The 26098-nt window shown below is 42.2% G+C and overlaps 3 protein-coding genes and 2 long non-coding RNA genes across 7 annotated transcripts in view; 3 read left to right on the top strand and 2 right to left on the bottom strand.

Annotated features, from left to right (window-relative positions):
* LOC116044420 (histone deacetylase 4-like) overlaps positions 1–1866 on the bottom strand; it is a 59408-nt gene extending 57542 nt beyond the window's left edge. For 2 of the 3 annotated variants that reach the window (XM_031291556.2, XM_031291557.2), the window contains exon 1: positions 1625–1866. In XM_031291556.2, coding sequence (XP_031147416.2) covers positions 1625–1646 — 22 coding nt within the window. In that variant the 5' untranslated portion in view covers positions 1647–1866. The remainder of the gene's footprint in view (positions 1–1624) is intronic. The other variant, XM_031291558.2, reaches the window with a different exon arrangement.
* On the top strand, positions 1805–26059 carry LOC116044423. The gene is made up of 2 exons (XR_004896587.1): positions 1805–1856; positions 25914–26059. It is a non-coding gene; the product is annotated as an uncharacterized LOC116044423 (long non-coding RNA).
* On the top strand, positions 9245–14165 carry LOC116044424. The gene is made up of 3 exons (XR_004103666.1): positions 9245–9257; positions 10357–10358; positions 14036–14165. It is a non-coding gene; the product is annotated as an uncharacterized LOC116044424 (long non-coding RNA).
* LOC116044422 (THAP domain-containing protein 2-like) lies at positions 12611–17106 on the bottom strand. The gene is made up of 2 exons (XM_031291562.2): positions 16844–17106; positions 12611–13725 (listed from the first exon to the last, which is right to left on the bottom strand). Exons 1-2 carry the CDS (start codon positions 16909–16911, stop codon positions 12999–13001), a joined length of 795 nt encoding a protein of 264 aa, XP_031147422.1. The 5' UTR covers positions 16912–17106; the 3' UTR covers positions 12611–12998.
* On the top strand, positions 17697–25831 carry LOC116044421 (angio-associated, migratory cell protein). Its single transcript, XM_031291561.2, has 11 exons — positions 17697–18018; positions 19184–19318; positions 19409–19528; positions 20706–20845; positions 21216–21360; positions 21488–21571; positions 22813–22928; positions 23114–23208; positions 23393–23483; positions 24353–24507; positions 25269–25831. Exons 1-11 carry the CDS (start codon positions 17925–17927, stop codon positions 25342–25344), a joined length of 1251 nt encoding a protein of 416 aa, XP_031147421.1. The 5' UTR covers positions 17697–17924; the 3' UTR covers positions 25345–25831.
* Positions 26060–26098: the final 39 nt, after the last annotated feature.

The raw sequence follows: 26098 nt of genomic DNA, 5'->3' as shown, positions 1-26098 counted from the left end.
TCTATATCTATTTCTTCACTCATACTGTCGCTCTCTCAAAATATGCACACACGTGGTACGCTCCATAGGGTTTGTCACGTAGTGGACCTGTGCGCTGACGTGCACTAACATGTGCAGGTGGTACGGTAACCGGCCAATGAAACATGATCATTATAGCGTTTCAAGCGGGCTTTGAATCGAACACAACTAAACCACAGAGCCAACGGACGGGACGCAGCGCTCCACAAAATAAACAAAATATTGCATACTTATCGCGACACACCCCTACATGTGACCCGTTTCAACTCCACCCCTCAAAGAATTCAGAATTCAAAATCCAGAATCGATGAAGAACGGGAATTTAAAAGGAAGAATCAGAATTGGAATCCGAATTGTTCAAATCAAAACGATTGCCTAACCCTAGTCAACACAATGGCGAGATGTCTGTGGACAAAGTGTTTTCTCTGGAAAGGCACGTGTGCAACTTCAAGAGCATACACATGTGCCCCACAGTACTGAATATCACCACTACCGTCTGGGGTGTGATGGAGACGTCGGAGGGCTGAGGGCGCCGGCTGAGGCTGCAGCTCGTTCATATCTCTCAGGGCCCCGGGGGGGGTTACCTCAGTTGCGGTATTTCTATTGCACACACTCCTGCGTGTACAAAGTAAACACAGTCAACGCTGTCAGGTACCACACCAACCAGGGCAGGGAGCTAACCTTTTCATCTGCCAGCTGCTTACCGAATAATTTATCAGCTCTGCTAAAACACGAGCTTCTAAACCGAGCTTGATTGGGTGTCAAAGAGGAAAGTAGACTCTCTTAATGAGCCCTTGTTATGGACTTTTTCTCTCGCCCTCTGGAGCTCATTCATATTGAATCAAGCCAATTAACAGTCATAAAACCAGATTAAAATGTTTTATTGCGTTTTAGCGAGCTGCGATCTGTCTGTGCCCAAAATCAAAATGTTCCTATGACAGATGTAGCGGCAGAGAGATTACCCCCTTAATGTGACTGCATCGAGGAGCTTAATTCTCATTACTGCACACGTGACAGTCAGTGCATAGGTCTAGTCGGTGCATCAGCTTAATCTTGCATATTTTATCAGTATCACAAATACCAGTGTAGGCTACACTGGTATTTGTGCACCTTTTGTGTCAACATATTATATAAGTATTTAAAGTTTCGCCCAGACTTTTTAAAAAAAAAAAGCCCTGGGATGCAAAAAAAAAAGCTTTACTTTAAGTCAGACTGATTAAATTTAAGGAGCATTAGCTGATCCTTCAACCAGGGTGACTGCCCCCCCCCCCCCTCCCCCCATCCAACAGATACATTAGGCTTTTAAATTAGGAATTCATTTCCAAAAAAACAATAATGAACAGATGCAGGAAGTCATAACAATGCCCAGAAAAATGTAATTTAACGGTGGATTATAATCTGAATGCATGGATCTAACTATCTGTGGTGACATAAGATTTGAAATTGGCCCAGAAAAAAAAGCTGTTGAGTCAAATTGTGATATTGAAACTTTATCCTGCATGTGTTATTAGCACAAGAAAAGTGACTGATTTCCACCTTGTACAAAAACGGCTTCATGCTGACTGACAAGGAAACAACAAGTGTAATGTACTGACATAGATCTTACCTTGGTGGCTGTGTGATGTCATCGCTGACAGGTGGGTCAGGTGCGTGCCCACGCAGTACGGCAGATGAGCGGTGCAGAACAGATGTGTTTGCCCAAGTTCAGATGTGATTACAGGGTGGCAATCAGGAGGCTATTATCCTGCCAAAACTGTGGATGTACCGACTGTGTGCGTGCGTGTGAGTGTGTGTGTGTGTGTGTGTGTGTGTGTGTGTGTGTGTGTGTGTGTGTGTGTGTGTGTGTGTGTGTGTGTGTGTGTGTGTGTGTGTGTTCAGGCTGATTTAACACTCAGGACGGTCGGTCAATAATTCCTTAAGGCTGGAATCAGGAAGTAAACTTCCAGCAGCAACAGCCAATCCCCATGAAGCTTTTGATTTGGCTACTCCAACCAGAGAGGCAGCTCGCTGTCTGGCACCGGTACCAACCTATCAGAGAGGATGAAAAAGAACCATGAGGTGTACAGATTTTAAATTTGGGAAAAGGAGAGCACAGATATGAGTTGAGAGAATAGGTATCAGGAGATAAAAAAAAAAGCTGCATAGGTGTATCTCTATTAATGTCTCTCACACACACACACACACACACACACAGCTCTTTTCCAAGTTATTTACAGTATCGATCTTTCAGTGACACTAATTTGGAGATGGCAACTGTTGTCCACTTACAGTATAGATCTGATGGCTTGGTCATCTATAATTGTTAAAAGAACTCTGACAGTTTTTATGTCCATCAAAGCGATTATATTATCTACTGTAGGTCTGCAACTAAGGATTATAAGGATTGAAATGCTGAATAAGCAACAAGACTTCAAAAGTTGTCCGCCATGGTTGTAAAAAGTATCACTTACAAACTTATTACAACCCCTTTATTTCTTCTTTATTAAGCCCATTGTGAAATCCTGCTCCATGAAAGTTTTTTTTTAAGTAAAATACTGTTGCCATGCAGATCCAAGACCACCTTTCGAAAACTCATTACAACCTCAAGTTTGGACTTCGTGCTTATGCTGCAAGAAGCTGTAAACCAATCGGGCATTAAATTGCTTGTTCCGGAAATAGTTTCTTTTTGATTAGGCTGCTCCAAAATCAAGAAAAAAACATGGAAGTATGACGTATTGATGTATATACTTTCACTGTACAGTAGAAATGGGTAGAACGGCCCTGTTAGTCTTATGAACATTTGAATTTTACAGAGCAGAAACCTTTTGATTCTTGTATTTGTTTTGGTGATAAATGATCTTTTCTTGGTTTTTGGAAGTAACTAGATCGTTTCATTTTTTTTTTTTTTTTTGCTGATTCTGTAAATAAATAATTGTTCTTTTCTTTGTTTTCGGAGAGTAGCCCGAATTCCTCGATCCTGGAGCAGGAGTGTCAGATGTAATCACGGCTTGAGCCCAAAGCATCAAGTCCACTTTACTACCAAAAATAGAAGGGGTAAAACTGCCCGAGGGCGAGGTGGGTGGAGGGTGATGGCATGGGGGTAGCGTGCATGTTCACGCCCCTTGTGTGTGTGTGTGTGTGTGTGTGTGTGTGTGTGTGTTTTGGCAGAGGTCTCAGAGGTCCTCTAAAGCAGGATGGATGCATGTGTGTGTGTCTGTGTGTGTGCGTGCGTGCATATAGAGGGGGGTGGGTCTCAAGACAAGGGGGCCAGACAGTGCAGCCGCAGGACAAATTGCCCCTCAAAAAAGTCGGTCAGTGCACACACACACACACACACACACACACACACTTGCGCTTTGTGATGGTAAAGCAAGGAGGGGTGGGGTGGGTGGGAGTGTGGGGGGGGGGGGGGCAACTTGTGTGTCGCAGGGAGGAGCTGACACCCCAGGGGGGCTTCATGCAACACCATTCTCCCCGGGCATCTCATCTGTCTCGGGAGGGGTATTCGTGCGTGTGCATCCTAGGCCATTGTCCCTAAAAGAGCTTGCTTGATGCAGGGTGACAGATCGGGGGGGAGACAAGCCCTGAAGCCCAAAATGACAAAATAATAAAAACACAGATCTGGAACATGGGTTAAAAACCAGTTATGATGGAAAATGACACAAATAATAGCAAATAAATAGCTTGTTTCTCCAAAAACAAAAACAAAAAAACATTCATTAAGCATGTAACTTATTTATGACACTAGCTGCTATAAATGCCTGTCACAAAAAGGTGGGTAGGCTACTAACCCTGCACTCCAGTCCAAACTCAAAATTCACCATCTCTGACTAATATTTCGTGCTACAAACCGTTCAGTTAGCTTAACGGCACTTTAAACTAGCCGTAATGTGTTGCTTTGACGTACTTGCTCCAACAACCCGTACGCCCCCATTCACAAAAAAAAAAAGATTGACGCATGCAGAGAATTACCACCGCCCATCCCGAACCATTCACACACACACTCGAACACACACTTAACGCAGGCCTGTACCTTCATTTTACGTATTTATCTCGCCAATAACACAAGTATAAGGCGATAGAGGCATGTTGCCACTATGTATATTGCATTAAAGCCTAGGGTTCGGCCGTGCACTAAAAATAGCTCAGCAACAATCAGCATAATAAACATCGCCTGTCCATCTCCCCCCTCTTACTGCCTTCACACTTCCCGCCCGCTACATTGCAACAAACAGTCTGGAATTTTTAGCTAAATGGTTTAAAGATGTGAAATCATTCCTACCAGAAATAGATACGATTCAGGCTCAAAGAGCAAGCCGTAAAAATAGAACCGGGAAGCCGAAAGCGAAGCGGAGCAGAGTGGAAACTTCAGCCGGACATTGTTTTGATGAATGCTGTCTGTGCATCGCATCCCTGCCTGAATATCAACATCAAAGCGGCGCAGCTCGGCTACACACTCATCCCGAGGGGGACACGAACACACCAACAGCTCACCTACACGGGCCAGGAGGAAGCCAGTCGTCACCAACATGTGTCCCGCAGTGCTTTTATTTCTCTCCCATGTTAGACTCTGGGGGCTTTCTCAAGCGCAGGAGGGGTTGAGGTGGGAGGGGGGAGAGGGGACAAGAAAATTCATCTCCTGACAGATTCCGCCATACTGGATTTTTGTAACAGCCCCAGCGTCACATGGAGCGCCCCTGCTTTTACCAGGGGCGGGCTTAAGTTTGGCTACAGCGTGATGTTATGGTCATTAATAAGGGAAATGTCTGGGCGTGTCCTATAGGCCTACTATAAGAAATATCACTGTTATATTCCATAATGCAGTACTAAAGTAGTCATTACTTTGTTTTGAATAACTTTATCCTACTTTCTTACGCTTTACATCGCATGCAACGGCTCTATAGTATAGCCTATATAGGAATGAATAACATTTTCCTGCTCTGTGGCGTTTTTATTGACCACGGCATCATTATTATAATTCAGAATAGTTATAGTCTCTTATAGTGATTCTGTGCCACTCTATAGTGACTTTGTGACACTTTTAGCATAATTTGTTGTAGGCTATTTTATCTGTTAAACAAAGTATCTAAATACTCATACATTATTCATATTGGAATTTATTGAGCACCAATACTGAGTTTATTATAACTTCATCCTAGGGCTGCACAATTAATCGCAATTTTAACCGCAATATGGATTAGTGCAATATCCAAATCGCAGAGGGGGCGCAATATTTGCTGAAGACAAAGTATGTGTCAAACCATTTTGAATTAAGTTTTGCGGTGCCCTACTTCATACCCAACATATAGACTTTTTTTTTTATCCATAATAACATCCCTATAATATACTTAAGAATGAGTGTGTCTATGCTACACAGAGTTTAGTTTACAGTAACATTATAATGCCATTGTGATCATTATAACTTTAATATGCTTTATCAAAATCATCACTGTCACTTAATATCTCAGTGGTGTGTTTCCAATTACCTTAACCAAGTTTATGATAGGTTTATGTACTATGATGCCATTATTACATTGCTCGAATGTTCCTTGAACATCAGTTTTGAAGCCATTTCATCATAAATGCATTGCATATATATTTGTATCTTCTGGATACAATGCTCTTACGATGTGCTTATGTGATGTTGTAGTTCTGCTGTGATTTGTCTGTAGTAGTATCTCTGAAAAATGTACCACTGTTTGCTATACATTAACTGTTTATAAGGAACAAATAAGCTTGCAAAAAAACATGGATTTTAATCTACAGATTGTGGATTTATTGAAGACACATTTCATGTTGTGTTATTGCAACATTTGTGTTGTAATTGCCAATTATAGAAAGCATTTTGCTGCCTGAGATCTATTGCAACATTACTAAACTCCCCTTCTATTATTCAACACTTTCCATAACCAGGACTGGCAAAATGAACGTTTTTATCCAATTTTTGCTCATTGCAACATGAAACGCCTCCCCCCACTGCCTTCTCTAATGCAATATGCTTTTATTTTCATTACCTTATATTTGATTTTGCATCTGAGCAGCCACCCACAAGTAAAACTGCAACACCACTGCCTGGTTTAGCTGACTTGATTACTGTTATATGCTAACCAGTTTCTATATAGGTTACATCTGCAGGCAGAAAAGGTGTTAGTCAAGTGCAGGTAGACTACACAGCTCTGCTCCCACTGGTTCCTCTCATACCTCCAGGCTCCTTTGACTGAGTAAAGTTCACAGAGAAATTTTGGATTAGATTCTAGGCCTGAATGGACCAGGCCAACCCACTAAAGAGTAGAATTGGTTGAAACATGATTTAACTTAATCACTGCCAAGATTTGTGCTAAGGTGAAATATTCAGAAAGACATGTCATATCTAGTGTTTTACATCTATGGGTTTAGAACCTGCATGTGCATGCTAACATTGGTGGGAAAAGGGTAATATTCTCACTTAACCTCCTCCTCTACAGGGAGATCAGAGGCCAGGGTCCACCTGCAGTTCCAAGACTTCAGCAGGGCAGGTGCACACTCACACGAGCCCTGGACTTCCCTAGGTCACAGTCACCACTTTTATTACTGTCAAAAGACCTTTTTGTGTTTGCATTTATTAATCGAGGTCGCTCCTTTTTTGGAGTACAGGGGAGGCCCGTTGGGACAGCCGTATCTATGGCAACAGAGGATTAGAATTTCTGTGGATGAGCTACGGAGCATCGGTTACATAAGGCGGTCAGTGTTGGAGGCATCTCTGATGTTTTTGTGCTTGAGTAAGCTCATTAGGACCAAACCCTGTATGGCTGCAGACCTCTCTCTGCATAATATATTATATGAAAATAGATACATATCTGAGAGAGTATGGTAATCCTTCTGTTTATATGTTGGACATCACATTCACTTTCAACCACTTATTACCAGTGTTGAATATAGTTTAACTAATGTTTGTGAGGAAACCTGGAAGAATTTCTGCCTTTAAAAATCCTGCCTCTCTCTAAAATACTTAAAAACAATAGCTGCAACTAAATGATAACTTAATGAAAACTATCAAACCTGCACTGAAAAGATCAGATGTTTAATGAAATTAGACATAGGCTGATAAATAACAACTCCAGCCATGCTAGTAGCTTTGTGAGGTTGAACTTAGATACATGCTAATGACATGCTAACATGCTCACTATAACAATGCAAAACCTGCTGATATTTAGTAGCTGTAATGTTTACCATGTTCACACACAAAGTTTAGTTCTGGGGGAATTTACCATCAAAATCTAATCAAAATCAATCAGTGATGAAATTATAATCCATCCAATACATATAATTGGATAATTCATCCATTACACACACACACACACACACACACACACACACACACACACACACAAAGTAAAACTAATAATAAAATGCTTAGAAATAGGTATTAATGTGAAGACTTATGTTATATGATTCTTTTCAGATAAGTTGCAAACTGTTTAACATTTTACAGAATCCTCTCACCATATTCTGAAAGACATGTTTATACCTTTCTGTCAGGGAGCACACCAATCGGTCTTGGACATCTGTGGTGTTTGTCCACAGGCTTTTGCTGACGCAGACATGCATAAAACACTCAAATGTGTGTATACTTGCGCGTGTGTGTGTGTATATGTGTGAGTGTGTCCAGAGCAGTGATGTCAAAGCAGGGATTATATTGGCTTATATTGCCCAGAGCAGCACATTTGCAATTCAGTGGACATCACACTCAGGTTGCCAAATCACTGATTATGTTAGTTTAACTATTTTTACATCCAGAGTCACTATCACCTCTTTCCATTTCAGGTTTGTATCTAGTATCTGTAGAGCTACCAATACTAGATACAAACCTGAAATGGAAGGGTATTAGTACCAATAGTAGATACAAAACTGAAATGGAAGGAGGTGATGGTGATGAGTTCTCTTATTTGGAGCATGGTGCCTTAAAAAAGCATCTGTACTAAAGTGCCTTACATGGCTCTGGCTAAAAACACAGATCCTGAGTAATGATGTTCCAAAAATACTTTATGTTTTTGGCCAGCGGCTGAAAAAGGAGCAGCAATCAGGCTAGAAAGTCAACAGGCGCGCGTGCACGGCCTGCGCCAACTACCGCTCTGCTACCACAGCAGACACATCACACACAGGCTGTGGACCAGACCACTTGCAATACACACACAACTGGCTTTTAGTGGTTTGAGAAGGGAAGCCGTCGTCTCACCCAACACGGTACCACATGAGTCAGACGCAGCGTGCAGACAAAGCAGGCAGACCTCAGCGTCATAAAGACGCTTTGCTTTGCCAGCGAGAAGGAAAACAACTTCTAAATGTCTCACATTGCTTTTCACAGCATGTGATGGGACTGTACAACAACAGTCCCATCACAGTCCCTGACATTCATCCACTGTATTGTGTGAATTAAACCCTTTTCTTGTATGTTATATTTAAAAAATGAGACATGAAACCTTTCCAGGATGCCATGAAACTGGAGCGTTTAAGAGAGAAAAGAGAGCAAAAAGGAGCCATAAAGAGTTCTTGTTAAAAAGAAGCAGAGTCAAGGCTTCTTACAGTCGAGCCAGTTAGTCTAAAACTTTCCATCAAAGCCTTGCTGAGCTGCATGGAGTAATTACCTCTCACACAGCTACAGCTCCAAGGCCTTATTACTGATACTGTTTGTGTTTGCGTGCATGTGTGTGCATAAAGGTGCGCGCGCGCACGCACACGCACACGCACACGCACACACACACACACACACACACACACACACACACACAAAGTAGATGAATATGCCTCCATGTCCTGGTCAGGCAGTGTGTTTCCATGTGTGTGTGCCTATAAAGTAACAGCACCCCAGAGTGTCCTGCTTTTCAAACATAAACCAGCTTGCCTGAGTGATAAACCGAGAAATGTTTTTATGACGGGTCGCTCCTGGTCTCTGCTGTCCCGATGACGGCAGAGAGAAGCCCACCCAATGTGCTGTTTTTTGGGTAAAAAAAAAAAATAGGCAGATTCAAAAGACAAAGTGGAAAACATTCAGAGCAATGATTTCCTGACCCTGCAAACGAATCAAGTCCCTATCTATGTTATCCAAATTTTAAATCCATCTAAATGTGGCTGATGTTCAGTATCGGAAGGAGTACTCAGATCTTTTCCTGAAGTACCAATACAACAATGTAAAAAAAAAAAAATACTACACTCGTAGGTGAATATACAGAAGTATAATCAGAAAAATTTACCACCTGTGAGTAAAATCATATGGACAATCTGTCCATAACCTCACAAGAGATCCTAACAAAGTAAAAGACAAAGTATATAACTGAAAGAGGTGAAATAACTTATTTTCATCCCATGATTGATGTTTCATCGGGTGTCCTGGTTGCTCAGCTCATGATCTCTGGTGCATACATACAGTATTCCCTGTACCTCCTGACTAGTGACTGTATATACAGCCTATACTCCTGACTAGGATTAATATACACCTTGCCATACGTTATTCAGTCATGTTGTTAATCTTTGATGTGACCAATCTATGTTTATTTTTGTGGATATTTTCGGAATTCTATTCATGCAACCTCTGGGCCTCAAAGAGCTGCTGAGCCTAAAATAATTTGATTAGTCTGTGTCTGAGACTTTAGTGTCTCATGATGGTCTAACTGCTGCTCCAAATGCTTTTTTTGGTGAAAGAGTAACTACTTGCCACATTTTGGCATGGAAATTAGTTACATTTAATTATATGGGAAAACATCAGCTCTTGGATCAGCATTTGTATGATCCTTCAAAATCAAGCTGCTATGCGCAGTGTGGTACAAATGTCCAAAAAAACGTGTTTAATTCATCCGACAGTGTTAGAGGCTTAATGTGAACGGGAGCTGAACAACTGCGGAAACAGAGAGAGACGAAATAAAGCAGCTTTAACCAGTGTCGTAACTTATGTCATCTAACTTTCCAGAGGGAAAGTTCAACGGCCTCTTACTCATAACTGAACGGAGAGTTTATAAATCTCTCACTGCTCCCTGCAGATTTTAAATGTCTGAATAATGTACACCCCGATGTTTCCACATCTCACCACATCATGCGATGGTTGTATTTTTCCAGGGAAGGTTTGCAATAGAGGGCCTGGGCAGCCAGTAAAACCTATTTGGGCATGCAGCGCGTAAGCCCTGCCAGCAGCATATAGCAAGAGACATAAAACCCCCAAAAACCTGAAGTAGACAAACTGTGTTAAGTGTTCATGAAATATCTCAGGCCCAGGGAACCTTTGATTGGAGAGAAGGGCTCCTTTTAAAATGGAGTTGGCTTCTAATGTTATTCCTGTGGTTTACTGCAGTCTTACAAAAAAATATCTAAATGTCAACTTAGAAACAGAAGTTTATCGCCTCATTATTCGAGTACAGAGGTCAGGATTCAAGCTGCTGGAAACCTGAGAAATTGAACATTGGCCCTGTGCTGGATTGATTGCATTGAGGTGATCTGCGGGACATGTCACTCACACTTTTCAAAATCTTACTTTCGTCCCCCAACGGTTCCAGATAGATTTAACTCCCTAAAATCTCTCTTAACAGTGTCATCTGACTGTCTAGCTGCCAAAATCATGATGTGCTTGATACTGTCACATTATTTACCATAAAGTCCCTATCAAGAAAAGTAAAGCTGACGTTCTTGCATTAATTTATTAACCCCCTAAGGGGAAAATTACAATGTTTTCACTCTGTTGTTATTACACACAGGCCTGAATTACACACACATACTCAGTACCTATACATGCACTAATGGAGAGATGTCAGAATGAGGGAGCTGCCCGTGGAAAGGCACCCCGAGCAGTTGGGGGTTCGGTGCCTTGCTCAAGAGCACCTTTAGCAGTGCCCAGGAGGTGAACTGGAAACCTACTTTTGGTCCGTATGGGGACTTGAACCAGCAACCCTCCAGTTCCCAACCCAACTGCCTACTGACTATTTTGATATCCAAAGCGCCACAGCCAATTTTCATTATTTCACGATGCAATGCTTAATGCTCAACGTGACATCATGACTTTGCGTAAACATACACGTCACTTTTCTAAACGCTTAACCTTTGCTCCGGTAATACCAGACAAGTAAATTACAGTTTTGTGACACTACAACCGTCTGTGGTGAAGCGTGATGAGTCATTGGCTACTTGTCTGAACTTTCAGTGTAGTACTCAAAGGCCGCTGAGTGTTAATCATTGAGGGGGTGAGAGAGAATCATTTCTTTTCTAACAAGATTTAGCACAGCGTTTTCACATTGTAAGAGAAGGCAACGTATTGTCTGACTGCATCAGAAAGATCAAAAAGAAACACATTACAACCACACAATGAGGAACACTTCGCTCTGATATTTTAAGATTGAATAAGTGGCCAAGACATTTTTTGCACATGCAAGGACTATTGCTTCCTGGGCTGCTTCTAGAGAAAATACTCAGCAATATTATTGAAATATTGTTAGTAGTCGTGTGAATTTATTTCACTTTTACCTTTATTTCACAATGACACCATGAGGATGTGGATGAACAGTTATACATGTAAAGACAAAAATAAATAAAGTAAGTAGGTGATTGAAATCAGCTGGGGCATCAACCATGAAAAATGATAAGTAAATACATAAACAGATACATTTAAAAAAAAAAAAAATTAAACTTTTAGGAAATTTAAGTAGTATTTTTAGTAGACTTTTTTTCTAATATAACAGTACTTTGACTATGAACTATGATTTAACAAATCTGTCTCTCTCTTTGTGATTGCCAGGACAAAGAGATTAATTATAGGGCTGATTCCTGTCATCTTGATTTCCTGTCAGGTAAATATCTCTTTATTGGAATTGGCTTATGATGATTACTACATTGAGTCATAATTGTTCTGTACACAAAACTAAAGCATAAAAAAACAAAATAAATAATAAAAAAAATAAATAGAATCTGTTGTAGTGTGGTAGTAGCAGTAGTCGTTATTCTAGTAGCCTATTAATATGTTATCATGCTTAAGTGTGTTACAAAATGCAAAAAATAAATAAAAAGATTTAGTGTTAATGACAATGTTTATGAATAGAAATAACATAAAAAGGGGTTGAAGCATCTTTATAAATCAACTTCAGCCATTGAAACATCCTCAGAACATGTTAGGCAATATTTTCTGAGCAGTAGCCCTATTATCCACAGAGGGAAAGAAAAGGACCGAGCGACGCCGTAGACTTTGACGAAGACCGGTGAAGTCAATTAGAAGCACTTTTCCGGTGATGGCTGAGCGTACTGCTACGTCTGCTACTTGGACGGAATGATTTGCTCGCAGCACCTGAGAAGCCACCGGGTGAGAAGCAGAGTCTGTCCTAATCACTCCGCCCAAGTAGCAGTGCTTCGCCTTCTGAGAATATAGTTCCCAGTATGTATACGGTTAGAAGATGGCTGTGTATGTGCCTTTTGTCTTTAGTTTAATACATTATCACATTGGTAGACATAACACTGTTCAATAGTCACTGCTCCCCCCCCCCCCCCCCCACCCACCATGCCATTTGTGTATGACCCTAGCCATCCACGCCATGGCCTCTCTTTTCTTCCCCTCGACGAATGTAGCTAGAGAGGGGATACAGATTTTTTTATTTATTATTACTTCTTTTAAATTGTTTTTGGCTGACACTGGTTGTACACCAATCATGACTTTCAATAAAGCAATATTTACTTACCAAATGATTCAATATTTATTATCGAAACACACAGTAGACATGCTTTGACAGAAATGTCGTGGTTTTATTACTTATGTGGTAGAACTTGGTAATGATACACCGTATATTCAAAGTCAGGGACACAACGTTGATGGCTACCTCCTTGTTGCTGTCAAAGCGGCCCACGTGAACGTGGTTCAGCTCATCAGGCACAGGCAAGGAGGTGTCGGTGGGCTTCCTCTGAACCTGCTGGTCCGGGTGCACAGAGACCTGGGACGCACCCCTGGAAGGGAACGGGGTGAACAGTCTGGCTGAGGTGAGATCGGTCTTTTGGCCTTACTCAAGAATCACTTGAATTTCTGTAGCGACTCCGCTAAAGGAAGCCTCCAGCACATCACCGCAGCTGTTGGAAACACGCAGCTTCTCTTCAAGATCAGTGACAACTGAGGAGAGAGACTTCACTTTCTGTTTCAGTCTTCTGATTGTCCGCTCTTGAAGCTTTATTTTTTTCTTGCAAGAGCACGAGCTACTTGGATCTACTGAGGAGAGAGACTTCACTTTCTCTTTCAGTCTTCTGACTGTCTGGTCTTGAAGCTTCATTTTTTTCTTGCAAGAAAGCAATTTACTTTGAACAAGAGGCATCTTCCTCTTTAGAGGACTGGGGGAGTTTTTCAGCGAGTATGCACCGTGATCTGCAGAATGGCTCCGGCTGCAGCTGGCTACGTTCACTGCGACTGTCTGTGGTTCACTGGGAGCGCAACCGATGTAGTCATGGTCGTGACTGACGTTCCTGCGTCTACGCGCTTGTGTGGCAGGGTCAGTCTTCCTAACAGTTGTGTTCTTACTGACTCTGGAGCGCCTCACCTTGGCCTTTATGTGTAAATGTGGGTAGAAGATGGTTGGCACCGCGTCTGGTTTAAGGGTAACTCGTTCCCGGCCAACGATGAAACTGTCCTGTGTGAAGTGAATGGAGCAGAGGCGAGAATGCTTGTTTGGTGTCCAGCTCTTTCTCTTGAGATTGTGGATCCACTGCTGCAACCTGTCTTTGTCATTGATGGGGAACCTGACAAGAAGAAAAAAAAAAAAAAAGCATATCACATTGTTCGAGAAAATGAGTCCTCAAAGTCACTACGAGCTATATCAATGGTTCTCAACTTCAGACTGCCAACTGCCTAGTGTGAACAGCAACAGTTTGTATGTGTTGAATGGAATGGAGTGATTTTTCTCAAAGAATCTGCATGCCATGCTACCCTAAAATGATCTCACTACCCACCAGCCCAGTTGAGAATCGATTGCAGTGACAATGCACAAGCTGATCTGTCACTCACATCCAGGGCCGGCGATTGCTATAGGCGAACTAGGCGACTGCCTAGGGCACATGTGTCAAACTCAAGGCCCGAGGGCCAAATCCGGCCCCTTGCAGATTTAGATCTGGCCCGTATATCAATTTGGGTTCACAATACATTTTGGCCCGCCTAGTTGTGCGCCAAACCAAGAACACAGGAATATCAGTATATATAATGTTTTATAAACTGCAATTACGTGACATTCAAAGCAGAATACGGCAGATTTGCCGACTCTGAGACTCAGAAATTCCCCCAGAAGAAGCAGAAAGTTTTCATATTCAGGCTGTGAAACAGGTTGTATCATTGTTTTGCTTGATTTGCTAAATTCTATGATGGCTAAGGAACTCTTTCGATGACTTTTGTAGGGCTTTGTGTAAACAAAAATACGACAAAAAGCTTACAAAAATGTCAGAAAAAGCAACAAATTCACAAAAAAGGTGACAAATGTCTGAGAAAGCCACAAAAAAGTCGGAACAAAAACAACAAAAATGAGGGAAAAAGCTACCAAAATGTTAAAAAAAAGAAGAAGTGACATGCAGTAACAAAAGCATGTCAATAAACTCTACATGTCTGGCCCTTGGTGTGATTCTCTATTTTCAGTGTGGCCCTTAGTGAAAATGAGTTGACACCCCTGGCCTAGGGTGTTAAATGTGTTGGGGGCGCCGTGTCGCCCTTAGGTCTACTTCTCATTAATAATAGAATTAGAATGACAAGCCAAATAAAACATGTTTATTAAACATGATCATATAGGGCGTCCTCTCAGCCACACGTTTGCTTGCTTGCTTGATTATTAGATTGCATTGATGATTATTGTCGATAATTTCCTAACTGGGGGAAAACTTCAAACTAAGGATTTAGTTAGGGAGCACTGCCCCCCCCCACCTGGTGGCTGAAACGGGTAATTGCACTGTTTCAAACATGAGTGGAATAATTACATCTGGCATGACCAGATCTTTTATAAATATTTTAAACAACACAAAACAACCAAATGGTGGTAATACATCAGATTTCATATACTGTCTCTCACCTGAGACCATTGTCGATGCATATGCAGGACGCAAAAAAACGAAAGTTACTGTTGCACTAGTCGGGCATCTTGCCGTGCCAACGTTGCAATAAAGGTTGCCTAAATGCCATGTATATAAATTTGCTGTCAGCTTACTAATTGATTGCGCGTTTTGCGTAGATTTGGACTTTTATAGCCTATGTTTTATTCCACTTTGTTTAAACGGCGAAGTGGAGAGGCCTCGTTCACCTGTTTGGAGATGGCTGGTGAATGGGACGCTCGTAAAGGCCTTGCTGGATACACCGTGACCATTTTTGTGGATCTACTGATCGCTGTGGATTACTTTTTTCCCATGTCATTGGATTACGGCAAAATACGGATCTTTTTTCTTAACGTGTCTTAAAGTTTTATGGTGAGTTTGGAGAGGCATCTCAACAGACTGGAGGTCCAACACTGATTGCTCACTGTTACATTTTAGTTGAATTTAAGCGTCGGGGCATTCCGCCACCTATTGCGTTCCAAGACAGCCGTGTCGCAACTGGATTTCATAAGAACGAATTGTTAAATTATTACAATGTAATTCAAAATCTGCTTTAAAAATAAACATATATGCTTATTTAGCATGGTTGTTTTGTCCATATGTGCTCGTGCTGTGTTCCCCAAGTAGTAGGCCAGGTCTCAGCCGCTACAATGAGTTTTTTTTGCCCCCCCGGCTCGAATGTCAAACTCCGCCTATGATGCGCTCTGCTGTGGGCATGCTGCGGCAGATGTGTCCCGTTTGTGTTACGTGTATTTCTCAAGGGGGTGAGCTTCACTTCAGAGCTCGAACCTCCTATGGCGCCATTTTGATGCTACCAAACGATCACCCGCCGTTAGCATTCCATTGACTGCCATTCATTTTGACGACACTTTGACAGCGAATAACTTTACATCTGAAGCATTTAAAGACTCTATTTGTCCATTGTTTATTTCTACCTATCTATCTATTATTACCTTGTACCTCACGTTATGGCTCTGTAGTATACGTTTTTATAAAAACAGGCTAACGATTGTGTCATAACCACGAGACTTACTGTCGCACAGTAGAGAAATTACCGTATAGTACAGGAGAAGCTCGCAGGCAGTTTCGACTTACATTAGCTGTTTAAGTTTAATTACTAATGTTAACTAGTATTTTAGTTAGCAATAATTAGGCTGTACCTATGTTATCTCCTTACATATACCTACGCTCTCCGTCTCTGCAAGATTGGGAATGATTGAGATTTCTCTTGGCACAGCTACCAGAAGACTTCCAACTTTCAGACACGTTGCTCACGTCACATTTACGTCGTCTCTCTCAGTTGGAGGCTGCGCAGTAACGCTCAGCCATCACCAGAAAAGTTCTTCTAATATCCTTCACACTCCATTCTTATATACAGTCTATGGTATTTCTGCATTAAGGGAGGGAGGGGGGGGCGCAAAACTCAATCTCGCCTAGGGTAAACAAAGAGCTAGAGCCGGCCCTGCTCACATCCAACCAAAACAATAACATGTGGCTGTGGTGGTATATATTAAAAATGGTAGGAAGCATTCAACTGGGCACTGTTAGGCTAATGTATGACTGAGTACAGCATGTAGGACAGTTGAAAACTACTTGTTGATGTGGGAAAGAGAGCAGCTCTGCAGCATTCACGTTTACGTTAGCTTTGTGTAGGTCTGGCTACGGCAATTATTAACACGACTGCACATAATGCTACTTTAAATACTCACGAACGAATTGTCAGGCTTATATAATGATGATTCAAATAATCATAATCTTGCATTATACTGATGGGAGACTGTGGACTTACCTGAAAAAGCTTAACCCGGAAGAAGAGACTTGTCTGTTAGAACACATGTGTGCTACACAGCAAGACATGTTCGCACTAACGAAAAGAAGAAAAAAAAAACCCGCCAACAAACAGTTAACAAAATACCATCTATAACACAATACTTGTATTGAATGATTATCAGAAGTTTATATATATTTATTTTTGCACAGCACCGCCAGCATGTGGCCCACAGAGGTAAACGACGCTAACTTCGACGGAGACCATATAGAACTATAGCACTTTTCCGGTGATGGCTGAGCGTTACTGCGCAGCCTCAAACTGAGCTTGACTACGTAGCTGTGACGTGAGCAACGTGTCTGAAAGTTGTAAGTCTTCTGGTAGCTGTGCCAAGAGAAATCTCAATCATTCTGAATTTTGCAGAGACGGAGAGCGTAGGTATATGTAATGTAATGTCTGTGCACAGGCTAATTATTGCTAACTAAAATGCTAGTTAACATTAGTAATCAAACGTAAACAGCTAATGTGAGTCGAAACTGCCTGCGAGCTTCTCCTGACTTTACGGTAATTTCTCTACAGTGCGACAGAAAGTCGCGTGGTTATGACAAAAACGTCTGCTACGGGGTCATAACGTGATATACAAGATAACGGAGCCTTTTATACATTGTCGTGTTTCTTTAGAAATAAGAAATGGACAAATAGAGTCTTTAAACGCTTCAGATGTGAAGTTATTCGCTGTCAAAGTGACGTCAAAATGAATGGCAGTCGATGGAATGCTAACGGAAGGTGATGGCTTGTTAGCCTCAGAATCTTCCCGATGCTCGCTTAACCCCCCCCCCCTCCACGTCATCCTTATGCGTCTGTCTCTTCACTCCCCGCAGCATGTGAAGAAAACATGGGGATGCCGTTAGTTTGACATCTAACTACTGTTTATTTAAATTCACAACACCGAATGCGACGTTTGTGTAGCGAGCGAAAGTGTGACTTCTAACTGGGTTAGGACTCAAAGTGAGGTAACGTTAGCCTAAAGTCAGAGCTTAGCGAGCTTTACTCGCACCCATGCTTTTTGGGTTGTTTTACTAGCTTTTAGCCCGCTAACAGCATGGATAATAACACGCAGGGAAATGCGATTGAGCTCCACGGAGATGAGGAAATTGTTGAAGTCATCGACCTCAACGAGATGGAGCCTGGCCCCGGTTGGTTGATAACTGTTTACAGCTGTACTACTTCAAGTAGTCACTTTTGGCAACGTTTTCCTTTGACAGCCAGTGTAAGGCTCGACATTTGTTTTGGTCACTGGAAATAGTCTTAGAGAAGGTGCATGTCAAAGTGTTCCTGACCAAAACACTGAACCCCGAGTTGCTCTCCGGATGCTGCTGCTATCTGGTTCAAGGTTCCAGTTACAGATGGTCCGATTCCATTTTTTGCTTCCCGATACCGATTCTGATACCTGAACTTGCGTATCAGCCGATACCAAGTACCGATCCGATACCAGTGTGTCTTATATTTTATTATGTTTTAACAAGTGTATACTACTATCCCTGTATGGATGTGATATTATTTTTATCTTTGTTGTCAGTCTGGCTCAGGTTAAAGTCTTTGTGAAACATGAACAAACACAAACATTGAATGCCACAGAACTTTCTTTTATTATGCAGTTTGACATTCAGTTATAACGGAAAAAGAACATAAATAAACTACTTTAACGTAGATTTTCTTTAGGGCTTTATTACATGGTATCGGATCGGTGCATAAACTTCCCGATACCAGCGTTTTAGGCAGTAATGGAGGCGATACTGGTATCGGTATCGGAACATCTCTAATTCCAGTTATCTTTATTATCCCCGGAGGGCAATTTGGTTTACAGCCAGCAGTACATAGACAACAAACACACCAAAAAAGCACACAAAAATAATTACAAACATTACATAGAACGTCATTCACGTGACGGCTTCCGATTCAGCACTTAAGGGGAAATTTAAGGAAAACTTAAAGTGTGTTTTTAAGAATCTTTAGCCTCTCTGGGATAATTTAGTCCAGATTTCACAATTCTAGGTATGTATGGTTTTAGATCTGGACCTGGTCCAAATTTGAAGGAAAAAAAAACAGGGCAATCTCCCTTTTATTGCATTTTCACAAATAGAATAAAGCTTTCACAAATCTGAAACTGTGTTTTGAAGAATCTTTAGCCTCTCTGGGATACTTCTTCTAAAAGATCAACTAAATTGAACAGCAAATGACATTTACTTTCTGAGAGAAGTTTAGAGGCACAGCTCCGGAATTGTTGTGGCGTTTTCCATCTGATGGGCCCCCTCCTCTACTCCTCACCTTCCGTCTTAACTTTCTTTCTCTCTCACTAAGATGATTTGGCCGACGACCTGGAGGACGTTGACTTTGAAGACGCTGGAAACGCAGACGACGACGAGGGCTGGGAGACCGAGGACGAGATGGAAGCAGAGCAAGATGACAGCGAGCTCACCTTCTCCAAACACACAGGTAACGCCTTGCCTCGGGTTCGTGCTCTTATGATCGGGCCGATTCCGTCTGTTCAACTTTGAAATGGCTCTAACCCCTTCTTCTGTCCAGGCTCGGTGTTTTGCGTGAGTTTGGATCCTGCAACAAACAGCATGGCTGTAACAGGAGGAGAGGATGACAAGGCCTACGTTTGGAGGGTGAGCGATGGAGAAGTTCTGTTGGAGTGCACAGGTGAGAGTTAAAGGGATAGTTTGGATTTTTTTCGAAGTTGGGTTGCATGAGCGACTTAACCATAGTCATTGTATTACATTCAGTAGATGTCAGTCAGCACATCCCCCAGTTTGGAGAAGCAGGCAGAAGCTAAGCAGTGTACTGCTGTAAAAGGGGTTCAGCAGCAAAAACATATTTAAAGGTGCTCTAAGCAATGTTGGGTGATGTCACTTCTTGTTGACGTTCGAAGTATTGTCAAACAAAACGAAGGCTAGCTCGCCCCTCCCTCCTCCTCATCCCGTCCCCTCCCCCTCCCTTCCTTGCACTAACCCCCCCCCAACCCCCAGCCCCAAATCCTTGTTGTCGGTTTTTGGCTGGAACACTGTTTGTTATGTTTGGTGGTGCAGGTTGGCGCAGTTTGTTTTTGTTGCCGTTTGTGGAGCCTGGGCTGTCTACAGAGGCTGCGTTTTTTTACAGTGTGTTCAGGGGACAGGCAGCTAGCGGATAGTGAGGAGATGTTTGCTGTATGTGACAAAAAATGTTGTAGGCTAAAAAAAAAACACGTGCCATCGCTTAGAGCACCTTTAAGCCATCTAAAAAAATGACCCATTAAATTAATCAATATGGGTTTATGTGTGTGAATATTTTCACGGCTTTACCTTTCCATCAGCCATTTTTTGACGGGGGAACTGAAGCTGTTAAATACATCTATGCTCTCTTCGGAGCCACCAGACTCCTTTCACAAAAACAGTGACTCTACCTCACAGGACACAGGAGTTGCTGGTCCACAGCTGCCTCGATCGGTTAGTTTGTTTGTGTAATTGTGTGACTTTGGTGAATCCGAACTAACCCTCTAAAACACCAAAGTTACACAATAACACAAACTAACCGACCGAGGCAGCGGTAGACCAGCAACTCCCATGTTCTGCGAAGGTAAAATTACGTTTTTTTTTTTGTCAAAGGAGCAGAGAGCAGAGATAACGGCTTCAGTTCTCCGTCTGAAAGGGCTGCGTTCACACCAAGCACGTTTTGAATCCATTTTCTTTCTCCACTTTTGGTGGTTACACCTATTAGTCGATGTTATTTGCAAGTTGAGGAAAGCTGTAGTGGTGACAGATAGCCACTCTGAGGATAAAAGATAAAAGACTGCAGCCGAACTGCATCTACAAAAGCAATTATTTCCCTTCTGTTTCCACAGGTCACAAAGACTCTGTGACGTGCGCCTTGTTCAGCCATGACTCCTCCATGGTAGCTACGGGTGACATGAGCGGCATGATTAAAGTGTGGAAGGTAGACACCAAAGAGGAGATCTGGTCCTTCGAAGTGGGAGATCTGGAGGTAAGGCCTTCCGTGCAAAGACTGTGTATTCCAGAAATACTGCATCAGCCTGGACGTGTGTCTGTTTAGTTTGTGCATCTGTAAGCACTTGTGTAAAGTCTTTTACTGGGGCTGAAGGAATTTATGAGGAAGTCAGAAGGGATGACCGCTCAGGCTAAGAATTTGTGGTCTTGGGGAGGAAGTGAATGATCGAGACATTCTCCCCTCCCTCAACCGCGGCTGCTGAGTTGCTCTTTTGCAAGGCACACAACCCATGGTCGTCATAAGATCTGCTCATTGGCCACCAGTAGGAAAACTGGAATTAGAGGGAAATCATCTGTGTGGTAAAGCAGCTGTTAATTTGTGGTTGTCTGCCCTGCTTCCTCCTCAGTGGTTGGAGTGGCATCCCTGCGCTCCGGTGCTGCTGGCGGGAACAGATGACGGCAACGTGTGGATGTGGAAGATCCCTTCAGGAGACTGTAAAACCTTCCAGAGTTCTGCATGCCAGGCAACCAGCGGCAAAGTCCTCCCCGATGGTGAGAGACGGGAAAACAAGACACAAAGGCCCTCACAAAAAAATAATTTGGAGACAGAGTCCTTAAAAAAAAAAAAAAAAAAAAAAAAACTGAATTGTGTTTGAATTTTTCCTTCATTTTTCTCCAGGGAAACGGGCTGTGGTGGGTTATGAGGATGGCACAGTACGCGTGTGGGATTTGAAGCAGGGAAACGCTATCCACGTCATCAAAGGTGAGTCCAGCAGCTCTCCGATGTAGCTTCATCCTGCCGTTATCGTTCATATTTTAGGCTTTTAGTGGATTTGTGTTATCTAGGTGGCTTATAATTTGCATAAATTAACAACCACAACAAGAGGGACTTGATAAAAGATCACACAAGACACATATAGAAGAATTGCGGAGAGACAATGAGGAGATGTTTATTTTCAAGATAAGAGCGTGTGAGAGTGGCCGGGTTAGCTCAGTTGGTAGAGCAGGCGCACGTATACAGAGGGTGATGACTATTATTGCCACTGTTCATCACACCCCCAACCGGCACCGTCAGACACCGCCTACCAAGAGCCTGGGTCTGTCCGAGGTTTCTCCCTAAAAGGGAGTTTTTCCTCTCCACTGTCGCACTAAATGCTTGCTCTTGGGGGAATTACTGGAATTGTTGGGTCTTTGTAAATTATAGAGTGTGGTCTAGACCTACTCTATCTGTAAAGTGTCCTGAGATAACTCTTGTTATGATTTGATATTATAAATAAAATTGAATTGAATTACTGGTTCGACTGCGGCCCTTTGCTGCATGTCATTCCCCCCCCCCCTCTCTCTCCCCTTTTCATGTCTTCGGCTGTCCTGTGAAAACAAAAGGCCTAAAAATGCCCAAAAAAAAAATCATCTTTAAAAAAAGAAGAAAAAGAGCGTATGAGAGGAACTTTTCATGTGACTCTGCTGCTCCGAGCAAATGGGAAAGTCATTCTGGCATTGATTGTGATGAGACAGGTTTAAAGAGGTCATTGTTTAATAGAACAAAATAAATGCAAGACATTGATTTTAAAAAAAAAAAAAAAAAGGAGAAAAAAGGCCAGTAAGTGAGACTATAAAAGGATCAGGCATTACTAATCAAATACAGAGTTATAGCCTAAACAAACAGACAAGAGCAGCAAACATAAACTCAGTGTATACTAGTTGTATAAGACTTAGTAATCTACATTGCAGACAGTTTCTGGGGTGCATTTGCTAATCAAGAATGCTGAGAAAAACACATCACCGTTACATAAGGCATACAAACCGTTCCTTCTCAACAGTTTACACTTGCACTCATTGATTGTTCATGTATTGTTTGCACTGTCTGTATTGTTGTCTGTATCTGTCTAGCCCATGCTAATGTCCTGTGTAAGTGTTTCTGTCTCCATGTGCCGTAACTGTGTTCTACGTTATGTGTTACATGAAATGATGATAAACGATTTGGGTTTTTGTCTCGTTCAACAGGTCGGGACGCACACCAGGGGGCGCTGACCTGCCTCGCCTGTAACAAGGACGGCTCTCTGGTGCTGACCGGTTCAGTGGACGGCTGTGCCAAGCTCATCAACACCGCTACAGGCAAGGTGGGTGTCAGAACGACCCCGCCCGCCCGAGTTAAGATGAAGAAAGTTGCGCGCGCTAAGAAAGCACAGTGGCAGCTCAGAAACACGATCCCGCCGTTGTATTCTTTTGTAAGTGTTCTCCGTCAGCTTCCAATCTCTGTGTGTGTTTTTTTTTTCTTTTGTCGTTGTGTCGTCTGCGTGTAAAGGTGGTCGGAGTGTTCTCCGTGGAGGACGGCAAAGCCAAAGGGTCACCAGACAAGGAAGAATCCAACTCGGTGGAATCTGTGGGGTTCTGCAACATGTGAGTTGTAAAGCAGTGCAAAGCCACCTAACGTAACGAGACCTCCCGTGTCAATGACTGGAGATAAAGTAGACATTAAACTGAAGAAAATCCCCAAAGCGTCCATACCAACAGAGGGTTTTTTTTTTTTTTTATAGCTCTGCTACAGTTTCTGAACATGTTTCATCTTCCTTGTCCTTTCCAGCCTGCCGCTCGTAGCTTTGGCGTATCTGGACGGGACTCTGGCCATATACGACTTCTCAACACAGGTCCTGAGGCACAGGTGCCAACATGAGGTAACAAGCCGCAGGAAGTTTGTTTAGTAGTCCCATGTCATAACTCTGTTTACTCTAAATCTCCTAGCCACCAGGGAGCTCTCTTGTCTGCTTGTCTCACATTGCCGGGCCCTCCTCCGCGGCGCAGTGGAGGAGGGTCCGGGGATTCTGGGATGGGAGAAAAACGTGCTCTGGTTTATCGGCATCTCTTTAAACCAAGCCCCAGTTTCAAGTTTCTTGTCATTTGCAACTTTGAAAGTACAAAGTACAGAGAGAATGCAATGAAATGTGTTTTGTCCTGGCCCCTCTGTGCTCATAAAATCTATAAATATAATTGAAATGAAATATAATAAAATGACGTGAGTAAGTGGTACAATCTAATATGTTGTAGCAACCTAAAAACTGTTGTGGTCGTCACTAACATCACTAAGTGCCGCTGTTCATTAGTCTCACTGCCTGAGGGTAACAACTGTCTCTAAGGCGGGATGTCCGAGCACTGACGCTCCGTAGACACAATCTTGGGCGGTCGCTAAGCCCCGGACACAATGACGGTGCCTCTGCAAAATCGCCTCGGGAAGGAACTTGTTTTGGTGGAACGTGTACGTTCAAAGGTTTTTAGTCGTGCGACAGAAAACTCAGATTGGACAGATAGTCTAGCTAGCTGTCTGGATTTACCCTGCAGAGATCTGAGGAGCAGTTAACCATAGTCCTCAGAAATCCACCAGAGTTTAAAATTACAGACTACTCGTGTGCAGATAATGTCTTCACGTATACATACAGAGACACCCGAGAGAGAGAAACAGGAGCTGCCTAACCAGAGTTAAAGTGGTTTTAGAGTCAGAGATGACAACTGTTCACAGCTGCTGGCGTTCCTCTCTGTGTTCCTCCAGGCTGGCATCGTTCACCTGCAGTGGGAAGAGTCTTCTTCTGTGGTGTCCACCTGCTGCTTAGACGGAGCGCTGCGATTATGGGACGCTCGTTCCGGCAGCTTGGTGTGCGAGTACCGAGGCCACACCGCAGAGATCCTCAACTTCACCATCAACCGGTACCACTTTGCTGTGTCATTATTTCCACATGAGATATTGTCTCTCTCAAAAATGTTCTTGGGTGTATATATACTCTCACAGTTCATATATACAGTATACTGTATATTGATATTGAGGTATTTGGTGTAGAGCCCGACGGATATATCGGCGGGCCGATATTATCAGTCGATATTAAGGCATTTTCCAAACTATTGGTATCGGTATTTATAATGGCCGATAAATGAATATTTATTTTAAAAATCCCATAAAAATGGACGAGTTTTGGCGTTGCATAGTTTGTCCACCAGAGGGTGCTCTACAAACGTCCCTGTTAGTGCCCTTTATTTATACCTTATATCTAAATAAAGGGCACTAGTCCCTGTTGGCAACACACTTTTTTTTTTATTTATTTTTTTTTATTTATTTTTTTTTTGTTATTGTGTTTTTGTTCAAAGGACTTTAAGTTTCATTAAGTTTGTATTTTTATACATTTTATTTATCAGAACGTTAATATATTTTTATGTTCCTCTGTTCTGTTGTGACAATAAAACAAACATTGTCATATTATTTTAGTGAGGACTCATAAATAACTACAAATAACTCATGTAGGGAAATGTGTTTATGTTTTGTTACGCGTTTCTGGATTCTTTTTAAAAAAAATATATATATATTGGCCAATGTATCGGAATATCAGATTTTTAAATCGCCAAATGTTGTGATGGTTTCTTCAATCGCTAAATGATGATCTCTCTCTCTCGTCTTTTGTTCATCTGTCCTTCAGGGAAGCGTCTCTCGCAGTAACCGCTTCAGGAGACAACCAGGCCAAAGTCTTCTGCCTCCAAAGACCCGATCGGTAAAGGGAGCAGGAAGAAAGGAGGTGGGAAGAAGAGTGGAGGAAATGTTTTGGGAGAAATAGCGGAGACGTCTCACGATCAGACTTTTCGTTCTCTAATTATGGAGAACAGGTTTCCCTTCTCTCTTCAGGATTTTCGAACGCGTGGTCTCGCCATCTTATCTGACCTGCTTTCAGTAGAATTGCAGCATCCAAAAAGATGATTTATTTCTCTTTCCATCAGTACTTCGGTTGTGCTTAATTGGCAGATGTTTAAGATAATTCAAGCACCGAGAGCAAACGTGTGTTTCTGGTCTTGTCTACACAGGAGTTTTTTAATCTGATGGTTTAAAAAACTCTCATAAGTATGCTCTTGTTAAAAAATCTGACAGACTAAACAGAGGATAAGAGTCAAAGTGTGATGTATTACAGTGTACTTTGCCTTCGACATCCCTTTTTAACTTTCTGTCAAAAATGTCTTTAGAGATAAAACACAAGACAACATAGATTCATTTCTTTTGGTCTAAATGACTATTTCTTTCCATAATTGGAGTTTTTTTTTAATTTGTTGAAGGTCCTAGTTTAGCCCCTGAGAGTGTGTGTGTGGTCTTCCAGCTCTCAGACACATTGTTCAGCCAGGAATCATCTTGCAAGTTTTTGATGTAAACTCAAGTGTAAATACAAAACAATAAATAATATACTGTACTTTTTTCTGGGTAACCATTTCTTTTTTGACTTAGGACTTTGTCATTTGTGACTAATGCATCACCACCTGTTAA

This window comes from Sander lucioperca, chromosome 24 (genome assembly GCF_008315115.2).
Source record: "Sander lucioperca isolate FBNREF2018 chromosome 24, SLUC_FBN_1.2, whole genome shotgun sequence".
Lineage (NCBI taxonomy): Eukaryota > Metazoa > Chordata > Actinopteri > Perciformes > Percidae > Sander > Sander lucioperca.
The sequence above is the reverse complement of the archived record's forward strand: the minus strand, read 5'-3'. Positions and strand labels throughout refer to the sequence as shown.

Excerpts from the sequence above, each read along its gene's own strand:
- LOC116044422 (XM_031291562.2), bottom strand. The coding sequence starts at position 16,911 with ATGTCTTGCTGTGTAGCACACATGTGTTCTAACAGACAAGTCTCTTCT. Across the intron at positions 13,726-16,843 it reads TCCGGGTTAAGCTTTTTCAG|GTTCCCCATCAATGACAAAG; the intron begins GTAAGTCCACAG and ends TCTTCTTGTCAG.
- LOC116044421 (XM_031291561.2), top strand. The coding sequence starts at position 17,925 with ATGGATAATAACACGCAGGGAAATGCGATTGAGCTCCACGGAGATGAG. Across the intron at positions 23,209-23,392 it reads TCTGTGGGGTTCTGCAACAT|CCTGCCGCTCGTAGCTTTGG; the intron begins GTGAGTTGTAAA and ends TGTCCTTTCCAG. Across the intron at positions 24,508-25,268 it reads CTCAACTTCACCATCAACCG|GGAAGCGTCTCTCGCAGTAA; the intron begins GTACCACTTTGC and ends TCTGTCCTTCAG.